Here is an 11,858-nt window from a genome sequence, read left to right on the forward strand (position 1 = left end):
CTATGGGTGTTGGGTACAAGAAAGCTATGGGGTAGAGGAGAGCATTGCATTCATGTGTGCGCATGGGTGAGTGTGTGTATGTTTCCCTTGTCCCTGTCTTCCTCTGTTGAAACCCAGGGCACTTTTTCTCAGTTGGATCAGCTGTGACTGCCATGCTCTCTTCTGCAGGGACCCCAGAGCTGACCCTTGGGGCCAGGAATGCCCCCGTGGAGCCTGGTCAGAGGGGTGGTCTAAGATCTGCAAACCCAGAGCCAGCCTCCTTAGGGGACTGAGAAGGGGGCAGAGCTGGTGAGACAGCTCCGCTCCAAGGGCGGGGCAGGCTTGTCTCATCCTCATCTTATGCTTGGTCCCCTCCAGCTTGTCTAACAATCAATTTGACGAGGACGGCACCAAGGTGCTGATGGGGGCCCTTGAGGACAAGTGCTGGCTGAAGAGGCTTGAGTAAGTAGTGGTGGTGAATGGAGGTTGGGGGCAGAGATGGGGAGTTGGGAGCATCCTAGGAATCTTGTTCTTTTTGTATCTCTTGTGAACACAAACTATCAATCCCCTAGATGGACCCAGGTGAGCCGAATGCCCTCCCTTTTCCTTTCTTAGCTGGTTCTGAGTGCTATCAAAATGCTTGATCATGGGAAACAGAATACTTGCCCGAACTGACCCAAGCCAGAAATGTATTGGATCATGTCACAGAAAGTGACAAGGCAACTGACTTCAGGCAAGGCTGGATCCAGGTTCTGTACTTGTCCCCCCGCTCCTCACTCCCGCCCCATTTCACTCTCCCATTTGACATCATTCTCAGGGAGGCTGTCCTTGCAGCTGCAGGCTCACCATCTACCATCTAACTGGAAAAAGGAGCACCTTTCTCCCTGTGCCTACCACACAAGGCCCAAGATTGAGTCTCACTGGACCAGCTAGCGTCACACGCCCACCCCTAAACCATTCACTGTGGCTCTGAGCACACAGTAATCTGGCCAGATCTGGGTCGCGTGCCCACCCAATTATCTGGACTGAGTCAGAGGTGGTATTTCAGGGGGCTGTTAACACAAGAAAGGGAAGCAAACTCTGGCAGAAAAAAAACCCCACAGATGACCACTGCCATTTGCCTACAGTCATTCCCTTAGTAACTGACACTACTCTTCCCTGTAATTTGGAGTCATCAAATTCTTGGAAACACCAGAAACAGCCTCAGTCTGAAGGATAGGTCCCTATCCTGCGTGGACGTGACAGTGCCAGGAAAGAACACTTGGCAGGGCATGTTCTGCTTTTTGTTGTTGTTGTTGTCGGGGAGGATAATTAGGTTTATTTATTTACTCATTTATTTTGATGGAGGTACCGGGGATTGAACCCAGGGCTTCATGCATGCTAAGCATGCACTCTACCACTGAGCTGTGCCCTCCCCGGCATCTTCTGCTTTTGATCTCAAAGTTTTTCTGATGACCAAAAATACACACTAATTATAAAAAGTTCCATTATCATAGAAATATGTAACAAAGAACACGAAGTCCCCTGGCAATGACATCTCCCGGGAAGGCTTCTGTAAATGAGCCATTTGTGAATTTTTCTCCAGATTTTTTTTTTTGATGCATGTTTTAAATACATTTTCAAAGCAGCCCTTTCACTTTTTGCCCCATAGCAACAAAATTCTCCCACTTTGTCCCGCTTTGCTTGTCCTGGGGAGGCAAGGGGATGATTAGAGAGACCTTTTCCAACGTTGGCATAACGATACCTTTCTGTCTGAATGAAGGGGTTGGAGCCTCAGTCCCCAGAGGCCTCTTCTGGTTCCAGATCTGTCATTTCTGAGTGTCTCCTCCCTGACAAATAGCTCCCCTAGAATCCAGACGACTTTTTCTGCCTGTCCCTCTGTGTTGAAATGGTTGGGGCATGGGCGCCGGTTAGGAGCCACACCCTCTGGGTTCAGCTGTTGGTGGGGTGACCAACTGTCCTAGTTTGCCCTGGAGCAGAAAGTCCTGCATCCTGGAAAACCCCTTGGTTCTAGGCAAACCAGGACAGCTGTCACCTCTCGGCTCCACCTCTTAATGTGTGAATTTAGGCAAGTTACCTAACGTTTCTGTGCTTTTTTCTTCATCTTAACTCGGGATAATAGCTGGACCTACCTCCTAGGTGGTCATGAAGATTAAATGAGATAACGCATATGAAGCACTTAGAACAGGACCTGGCACAGAGTTCACACTCTATAAGTATTGACTGTTGTTGTTGTTATTATTATTATTATTACCTTTTCCTGCCCAGGCTGGGGGCCTTAAGGAGCATGGTCCATGCGTAACACATGGTTGGGGCCCAGGAATGGGAATCCTACAGCCTTGGGTTCTGCTCCTGATGCTGCCTGTTTCTGCGTGTGCCCTCTGAGCCTCAGTGTTCCTCATCTCTAAAATGGGGATGATATCATCTCTCAGTGGCCCTTAGTATGTGTTCCATATGTGGTTGCTCTAATTACTGATCAGTTGCCTGGGTCCAATGTGATTCAGAGCATAGAACTGCTACCTGGATGATCTTAGTAATTTGTGCAGAGAAACAGCATTTGGATTTCCTAGGGTAGTTTTGTTTTGTACAATTTTTGTTTTACAATGTGTGGATATAAGTGGCTGTCTTGGAGATCGTTGGGCATTGCTGGGCACTGGGGCCTCAAGCCACCGAACTCTAGGTCTGTGTCTGGGACCCAAGCCCAGCGATGCCAAGTCCTCCTGTGGCATCCTCTCCTCCAGCCTCGGCCACCTCCCACTGGGCGACTCCACCCTGGCTGTGCTCACTCAACGACTAAGCCACATGGCCTTCCTGCAGAGCCTCCGGTGAGTGGCCAAGTGACCCCCTGGGCTAGAGTGGGAGGATGTACTTCCCCAAGGGAAGCACTGGAGGGCACCTCCCTGAGAACCCTCGGGGCTCCTGTCCTTGGGACAGTCCTGTACCCTCCCAGGTCTATGCCCCAGGTCTTGCCTTTTACTGCCCCCAGCCTCCTCCTGGCTACTGAAGGGGCTGGGCCCAAGTCCAAGAACAGCCCTTAGTGTGCTCAAATTCATCGTCTGTTCTTGTGCACATTTCTGACTTGCAGATCTGGGTTGCCTGGATTCTGCATTTCAAGCCCCCAGATGGTGCCCGTTCTGGGGACCTACCTCAGAACACACTCTGAGTCATGAGGGTCTAGACTCAGAGCTGATGACCTTGGTATTCTGCCTCTGTGCCCTTGGCCACTTTGATAAACAAACAGTGCATGTTCTTTTCATGGGATTTTTCAAAATATGAAACATTGTGACTCCAAACAAACCCAAGCCATGACACAAAGCATTGTTTTGCTTTTATCCAAGTCTCTGCCCCTACTCTGGTGGAGTAGAGCGCGTGGGAAGCGAGCACAGAGAGTTGGGAGGACCAGGTCATTTCACCCCAAGTTAATATACCTAAAGGCAGTTTCCTAAAAATTAATTTGAGAAACAAAAACAGAACAAACAACCCTCAGACAAACACTCATTGTGAAGCCAGGACGGCGTACATCACCTGTTTGGTTTCTTTTGGTTTTTCCCCCACTCACAGAGGCAGGGCATGGTCCAGTGCAGAAAAGACAGTAAATAAACTGGGTTTAAGGAAAAGCCCACCATTCGCATACTTTAGAACAAGATATGCCCTGAAGAAACGAATTGCCTGAGTTGTGAGACCCAAGAGAAACTGGCATTCAGCCGGGCTGACCTGGAGGTGCCTGACACAGGGGCTGAGGCAAAGCCTGGCCAAACCAAAAATGCGTGGCCACTGCTCCAGGCCAGCAGCCATGGGCTTTCACGTCCGTCTTGTCTGTGAGTCCCTGGGAGTCTTTGGCCCATCACAGCTCCTCCCTGGGGCTTAGTTTTCTCATGTGGACATTAGGTAGTCTCCTCATCTCGCCTGTCCCCCTCCCCTGAAACTTTTGTGACTGGCATAGGAGTTCTTGGATGTGTAAAGGCTTTGCAAACTGTAGAGTTCTGAGCACAGCACCAGCAAAGGCCTTTACTCCTAACTAAGGCTCCTTGACCCTACTTCTCCAGGCTAAGCCAGAGCAGCATCAGCGACGTCGGCTGCTGCCACCTTTTCAAGGCCCTCAGAGCTACCACCAGGTTGGAGGAGCTGGGGTGAGTTTCCTGGCCCTCCCCAAGACCCAAGACAACTTTGGCAGGGGAAGATGACAAAAGCAAGGGGCTCCTTGAGGACACTCTTTACTTCTTAATCTCATCACTTTCCCCCTCTTCTACACTGCACAACCCCAGACCCAGAACCTGGGGACCCAAAGATAGGATGTGAGAGTGTTGATTGCAGCAAGAGGGATTTAGGTCAGACACCAGGGAGAACACCCTGCACAGAAGACAAGAGTTTGGCGTCCTCAGCCAGCAGAGGGTGAGGGGACTTGATCAGTGTGGGGAGGCCTTTCTCTAGACTTCACCCTCCCCTTCTGGGATGAGGACACAGACAAGAGTTGGACGGTAGCTGATGGTTCCACTTCTCCTGCTGTTCTCTCCCCAAGCTTGAGCCACAACCAGATTGGAGACGCCGGTGCCCAGCAGTTAGCTGCCCTCCTGCCGGGGCTGCCTGAGCTCAGGAAGATAGAGTAAGTGGCCAGCCCTCCTGACAGGGGCCCTCAGTGGAGCGGCCACGCCATGGTCCGGGGAGAGACCAGCTTCTGGCTCAGGCTGGCTTTCCTCCCCTCACCTCAGTGTCCAGGCAGTGGGACTGGTGACCTCCTGGCACTGCTGATTTGGTGACTTGGAGCCAGCTCAGCCCCTCTCGGGGTCTCTCTGCCCCATCAGGCTGGGATGGTATGTGGCAGGGGTGCTGTCTCTTCGGGCCCAGCAGATGTGGTGGGGTGTGGGGAGCAGGGAGTCCAAGGATCTGATGTCTGCCCCTCCTCAGCCTCTCAGCAAATGGCATCGGCCTGGCAGGGGGAGCGCGGTTGGTGGAGTCTCTCGCCCTTTGCAGGCACCTGGAGGATCTGATGTGAGTGTCTGCCTGGGTGGGCCGCCCTCTGCCCTCTGTGTTCACCTGGCCCAGCGGTCATAGGGCAGGGCAGAGGTCCAGACTGGACCAGCCTAGTGCTCAACCTTATCCCCTCTGCTCTTCCAGGCTTGGCTGCAATGACCTGGGAGATCCCACAGCCCTGGGGCTGGCCCAGGGGCTGCCCCGGCACCTGAGGGTCCTGCAGTGAGTGGCCCCTCTGCCTGTGGTGTGTGCAGGGTTAGCGGGAAGGGGTTCCCCCAGCAGCACTAGGGGGTCAAAGCCCCCATCAGCTGGGTTGCCCTGTTCTAGGGGAAATGACATGCAGTGGGGCTGGCTGCCCCCCTCCTGCCTGGTCCTCTCCAGCCTTTGGAGTCTGGGGCAAGGAGATCACGAGACCCAGCCTAGTCCTGGCTCTGCCATCAGCCCCTGTGTGCCCTTGGCCAAGCCCATGTCCCTTCTGAGTCTGTTTCCTCATCTTTAAAAGCAGTACAACAATCCCAGCTCAGCATGCCCTGTTAGCCAGTCTCAAAGGGTAAATGAGGAAGCGTTGGCAAAGGGCTACGCTATGCAGGAGAAAGTGCCATGCAGCATGACCTCAGCACTTTACAGTTTATGTCCATGGTCTCAGTGGAGCCTCACAGGATCCCCATGGGGCCGGAATTTCTATTTGCTCCATTTTCTAGGCAAGGGAACTAAAGCCAAAAGAGGTGTGGAAATCTTACCCTACCAATACATGAAAGAGCCAGGCCTTGAACTTGGGATCTCAGACCCCAAAGCCAAGGCCCTAGAGACCCACCCAGGTCCTGGGTAGGTAGGGAGAGGGGTTGGGTTGGCAGTTACCCAGAGACTAAAGTCTGGCCGTGCAGCCTGAGACAATGCTGAGGGTGGGAGGATCCAGCCCCTCAATCCCTATACCTGGTCCCCAGGCTCTCCTCACCCCCTTCCCTTTCCCCAGCCTGCGGTCCAGCCATCTGGGCCCAGAGGGGGTGCTCAGCTTGGGCCAGGCCCTGGATGGATGCCCACATGTGGAAGAGATCAGGTGAGTAGGGGCCATGGAGCCTGGGCAGGGGAACAGGCCGGGGGGCCTGGGGATTCCTCTCACAGGTGTCTCCCCTGACCTGCAGCTTGGCAGAGAACAACTTGGCCCGAGGGGTCCCACATTTCTGTCAAGGGCTCCCACTGCTCCGGAAGATAGAGTACGTAGCCTCCTCTGTCTACCTGGGGAGCTGGGGGGCGGTGGGGGCAGCCCTTCCTTCTCTGGCTGAGCCTGACACCTGGGAAGGCTTTTGAAGTGACAGAAGCCTCAGGTATAGGGGAAGGTTGGGACCAAAAAAAGGGCACATTCCTAAGACTCCCATCCTGTCCCAGACCCTGGCCACTCTGCTCCTCCTGCTCTGATTGCAGGGTGGGAAGAGGGGGACAGGCAGGAGGTGCCCCTGACTCAGACATTTCCATCCCCTCCCCTTCTCTGTTTCCAGCCTGGTGTCGTGTGAGATTGACAACCAGACTGCCAAGCCTCTCGCCACCAGCTTCATGCTCTGCCCGGCCCTGGAAGAAATCCTGTGAGTGTGTGGGAGAGCCCTGAGCTGGGAAAAGCAGGCCTCAGGGGGGGTCTGGTCCCTTCCTCCCTGAGGGTCTTCCTATCTGTATATGAGGAAGGTCATTCTTGCTCAAACCTCCTCTCAAGGCAGTTTTAACACTTGTTCCACCAGTATTGTTGGTCCAAGCCATTCAGACTCTCCTGTTACCCTGCCATTGGAGTGGCGGGAGGCGGGGTGGACCAGATGGTCTCTAAAGTCTCTTTGCCCCAACCTTCTGTTTGGGAGGCGTCTGGATAGACCACCTGGTCTGGTTTATGGAGCCTATGATTTACGAACCACCTGTTGGTAGTGAAGAGTAGCTAAAACCAGCAGCCTCCCACCTCCTGCTGGCCTACTGGCCATCCCCACCTCCCTCTTGGGCAGCGCAGACACTGAGACCTCGGGGCTTGGCAGCGCTGCCTCAGGGATAAACTAGACTGCCAGGACCAGCCTGGAGCCCTGACCGAGGTGGAAGAGAAGGCTACTTCATAAGGTACAGGACACTAGTGATTACAAGATTTCAGGTTTGCATCCTAAAGATTTTAATTCTTCTCATTACTTTACACCAAAGAGGAAGTCTCAGATCAGTGCTAACTCACCTGAACACCTAACACTGGTGAGTGTCCCTTTGTAGCCAACAGCGGGACGACCAGCACCTTGGGAAGGACACAGGTTTCAGCCAGAAGTTAATATCGTTGTTTGCACTGTATTTATCCTTGTAACTACCTTCTATTTAGGGTCCTCAACACAGGTTTCCCATTGATAGTAGTGATAAATGTTTTCCTAAGATTAGTTTCTCAAAGTGAAAAAAAAAAAAGGAAGGGAGGGAGGGAGGGCTGATTTAAAGAAACACATGAAACAAATAATAATACAGGCGGTGCATGGATGTGGCAAAGTCACGGTGGAGGCACGCACCTGGTGGAAGTTTGGATCATGGCCGTGTTTCCGCAGCCCATGTGTTCTAAACTCTCAGGACAGCCAGCTCCTAAACTGTCTGGGTTCTTGAGGGATGGCCAGAAGGGAATGGGGTTGAGGGGTAGGAAGGAGCCACCTGTGCCTTGAAAAGTCTTCAGGGAGAGCACTTGAGCACCCCATCAGGCGCCTCTCTTGTACCTGCATGGTACCCCCACCCCCACAACCCGATGGCCCTCAGTTCTCCTCACCTGCCGCCTTGTACCCCCATCGACCTCATTGCTTTCTGCCACTGACCTTGGGGCCCCTACCCTGCAGGCTGTCCTGGAATCTGCTTGGGGACGAGGCAGCTGCTGAGCTGGCCCGGGTCCTGCCACGGATGGACCGGCTGAAGAGAGTGGAGTAAGAGGGGCACATCCTGGGAAGCTAGAAGGGGTGGAGAGGGCTGAAGGGGGACCTGTGTCCTGGGAAAAGCCAAGAGGCTATTAGGTCAGGCCTCTGCCTCCCAGGAAGCCCTCCTGGACTTGCACACTCCAGTCCACCCCAAGCCCCTGGGTCCCGGCCTTTAACCTTCCTGCTACACTGTTTGTTGAGTTCTCTAAGCAGATGTGTGGGAAGCCTGTGTCCCCTGGCCAGGGGAAGGGACATAGGGAAGCCCCCTCCACCATCTCTCCCCATCTCATGCCAGTTTCTTTCTTGTTCCTCTGCTGTCCATCGGGAAGCCTGGAGAAGAATCGGATCACAACTCGTGGAGCCTGGCTCCTGGCTGAAGGGCTGGCGCAGGGGTCTGGCATCCAAGTCATTCGGTAACAGGGCCTGCAGGGACTGGGTTGGTGGGAGCAGGGGCCACTTCAACATCTCTAATGTAAGGGGATTTCCTGTAGAAAGAGGCAGGACCTGGGTTGGGGATTATTAAAGGAGTCTTGGACCACTCCACCAGGAATTTGGCAGCAAGCAGACCTGGATCAAATCCCATGCCTGCCAGTTGCCAGTTGTGTAACTTTGCTTCAGTAACTCAACCTCTCTGAACCTCAGTTTCCTGAACTGTAAAATGGAGATAGTGATAGTGTCTACCTCAGAGAGGTGCTCTGCAGAATAAATGATTATATAAAGCACTGATCACAATGCTTAGCACATAGTAAGCACTTAAAATGGTAGCTATAACCAGAGCCACTACATACAATTGCATGGGCTGTGCACTGCACCAGGGCAGTGCATCTAAGGGACATCATTCACATAGTAGACATGTTAGATTTCTAGTAGTAGTGAAGTGTCTTGCTCTATAAAACTCAATATGTTAGGACAATTTCAGACATATAAGTCAAGTGTCTTAAGGAGAGTTTTTTTCCTTATTTGCACAGTGTGTCATGTGAGCATGGCCCTGGCTGGGATCACTAGCTCCTGGGGAAGAAGATTGAGTGGAAGAAGTTGGGGTGGGTGTGGGGGATACCCTCTCCCTAAGGTAGTCATGCTTGCCAGGTAACTCTGGGAACAGCTCTTTCCCTTTGGGGCCTCAGTTTCCTCATCTGTAGGTAGGACTGACGGCAGAGACGAGAGGGTAAGTGAACAGCTCCCAATGCTAAGGGTCTATCTCTGTGTCCCTGCAGCCTCTGGAATAACCCTATCCCCGCCAACATGGCCGAGCGTCTGCAGAGCCAGGAGCCCAGGCTGGACTTTGCTTTCTTCGACAACCAGCCACAGGTCCCTTGGAATACCTGATGGCCTTCTCATGACCTTTTGAATCCAACCAAGTGATGACAACTTCCAGCCACAAGGATAGAGCGCTCAGGAGAAGAGGCACATTTGTCCTGCTATAGTCTTCATGGAGGACTTTTGGGGACAAAGAGCCTTGTATGTCCAGTAGACCACCCTACATCACACGTGACACGCATGGCCAGTTGGGGACATGTAGCACTATAAGGATGTCTTGGTGTGATGCATGACACAGGTCACATGCAGCAGTTCCATGTGACATTGCACAAAACTTGCAGTGTTGCCTGTGGATTAGGGCACAGGTCCTAGCACTATATGTAATTGTTCCATATATACATGACATATGTCCCATGGCCAGCCAGATGCCTTCAGGCTGGTCTAAGATCTAATTTATTACTTTTTTAAGTCATGTATATATTTATAAATTTCATTTCCAGAGCAGCTAAGCAAGAGAATGTCTTCCGCCCAGAACTGGGATGGGGAGATTGTACAAGCACTGACCAGCCCAGTGGCCCAAGGGTCAGGGCCCTGGGCCAAGTTGAGGATTTAGCCACAAGGCTTCCAGCCTCAAGTCTCAGTTTTTCCATCTGTGAACTGGATGACACCCCCTCCCTTCAATGCTAGCTTCCAAGGACTTTGGGCCCAGGTTCAAGTAAAGCCAGCCTGACCTTGAGAAAGAACAGCCCCAGTCTGTCCTGTGTAACAGATGAAGCAGGTCTAAGGGTGCAGGGGTGGGGACTGCCAAGATAGCCAGGCAAGGCCACTGGATCCAGCCACTACCTCAGCAGAACCTGAGTGAGCTCCCAGGAGCTGCTTGTGTTACACAGTGTTCTCTTACTTCCAAGAGGGCCCAAGGATGGCCCTGTACAAATCCGACCAATAAATGAAGATGATCTTCCAGTCTCTCACCTGAGTCTGATGTGCCCCACCACCTCACCAAGGTCAGAAGTGATTCACTCCCGCCCCCAGGGACTGGAGAGCAGGGCAGACCACAGAGAGAGATGCGGAGAGGAGCACTGGCCCGGGAGTCAGGAGCCATGAGGTCAAGCCCAGACTCTGTCTCCGTATATATCATGTGATCGTAGGCAAGTCACCTCCTCTCCAGAACCCACTTGCACCATGAGGGTATTATAGAAGCTGTAGTGTTATAAACAGTCTTTGTTTGATTCGAATTATATTTACACTTCTTTCTGATTTAATTGTCAATATTTAAAATTGGGACTTTATACTCCAAAGTTCAGGTTTTCAGCTTCTCTTAGGTGCTGGTCCAGCATTCCTACTCAAGAATAATGTGCTGGGGATGTATGACTATGCCCTTTAGACGTGCAAAGAGGCACATATCCCTCAGTCCCCACTACTTCCCAGTGTGTCCCCCCTCCCTTGTGCTGCTTGCCTGGTCCTTGGTTTCCACAAGCAGGTGATGCATTAGGGACCCAGCTTTGAAAGTCAGATGGGCATGGAATGGAATGTGACTTGACCCCTTGCTGCCTGTCTTTGAGGCCAGGTACTGTTTCTGTATGTTCCTGTAGTAACACCCCGTGGCCCCCAGGACTTTTGGAGGAGTCAGGGAAGCAAGATATGCTAAGTCCACAGTATGAAGAAATAGGTACTGGCTACAGGCTTGTTGACGTCCCCATTTAGGGTTGACTGTCATATGAAGTAGAGAGGTGCTTGAAATGGCAGGAAAACAGCACCCCCTCTCCGTCACCTGCCTGTGGGTTGACCAAGTTGCTATCCAGGGAGCCTTCCTCCAGAGCTGCACCCCATTGTGGAAAATGGAGCAGGGAATGTGCAGTTACCGCTGAGTACCACTGGAGGGCAGGCTGGCCCACTGGCGAGTCCTGAGACAACTTCCTTCACGACTATACTCAGAAAGAAGTTAGGAGGGGATGCTAGAGGCTGTTCCCACTTGGCTTGGGAAGCAAAGATGTCCTGGCCTGCTTGTGGCTCCCTTGGACGTCTTGGCCCTGACCTTTGCCGACCTCTGTGTTGTCCTCAGCCCCCTACTAAGCATAAGGAGAAAGTCCTCCAGTCCAGTGCCAAGCACTTACACCCCACACAGGGACATTCTTATCAGGCCAGCATCAGGGCACACCTGGCTTCAAGTAGGGCCATCAGCCTGGTCATGGGGGAGGGGATGAGCAGGCAGAGGATCCAAGTTTCCCTGGAAAGCTTGAGCCCCAAATTCTGTCCTCCCTCCCGGGAAATGATGCCAAGGGCATCACGATGCACCTCCATGCCAGGGGGAGGGGAGGGGTGCTGGTCTGTACTGCCTCCTCCCCTTGCCTAGGACTGGAGTAGGAATCCCTCAAGGCCTGAGGAGCCCCTGACTGGGGAGGTCACAGCTGAGGAAGGAACAGAGCACCAACTAGAAGCCCCAGGCCAGGTGAACCGCACGCCAGGCAGAGTCCAGAGCTCGGAGATACTCTCCACTTGCTGCTATTTGTTTTGCTTTTCCCTTCTTTCCCCTTCAGCTCTGCCCAAGTTCTAAACTCCAACCATTGTGCTGCAGCGGCCCTGAAATAAACCACAGCATGGTCAGCACGGGGCCCACGTCAGGTGTAGTCACTTTGCTCATTTTATTAAGATGAGCCACCCGTTTGTTTGGAGGCCTGGACCATTTTTCCCTCCCACACTGCTGAGGTCCAGTCTCCCTGCCACTTTCCTCCCAAACGTAACCTCAGT

General features: G+C 52.8%; 1 protein-coding gene across 5 annotated transcripts in view; it reads left to right on the forward strand.

The window, feature by feature from the left end:
• NLRC5 (NLR family CARD domain containing 5) overlaps positions 1–10,117 on the forward strand; it is a 79,346-nt gene extending 69,229 nt beyond the window's left edge. For 4 of the 5 annotated variants that reach the window (XM_015248089.3, XM_072967408.1, XM_072967410.1 and 1 more), the window contains exons 38-49: positions 358–441; positions 2,721–2,804; positions 4,026–4,109; positions 4,499–4,582; positions 4,885–4,968; positions 5,095–5,172; positions 5,924–6,007; positions 6,093–6,164; positions 6,447–6,530; positions 7,779–7,862; positions 8,183–8,266; positions 9,068–10,117. In XM_015248089.3, coding sequence (XP_015103575.2) covers positions 358–441; positions 2,721–2,804; positions 4,026–4,109; positions 4,499–4,582; positions 4,885–4,968; positions 5,095–5,172; positions 5,924–6,007; positions 6,093–6,164; positions 6,447–6,530; positions 7,779–7,862; positions 8,183–8,266; positions 9,068–9,179 — 1,018 coding nt within the window. In that variant the 3' untranslated portion in view covers positions 9,180–10,117. Of the gene's footprint in view, positions 1–357; positions 442–2,720; positions 2,805–4,025; positions 4,110–4,498; positions 4,583–4,884; positions 4,969–5,094; positions 5,195–5,923; positions 6,008–6,092; positions 6,165–6,446; positions 6,531–7,778; positions 7,863–8,182; positions 8,267–9,067 lie in introns of those variants that run through there. The other variant, XR_012075654.1, reaches the window with a different exon arrangement.
• Positions 10,118–11,858: the final 1,741 nt, after the last annotated feature.

Source organism: Vicugna pacos, chromosome 9, assembly GCF_048564905.1.
Source record: "Vicugna pacos chromosome 9, VicPac4, whole genome shotgun sequence".
Taxonomy (NCBI): domain Eukaryota; kingdom Metazoa; phylum Chordata; class Mammalia; order Artiodactyla; family Camelidae; genus Vicugna; species Vicugna pacos.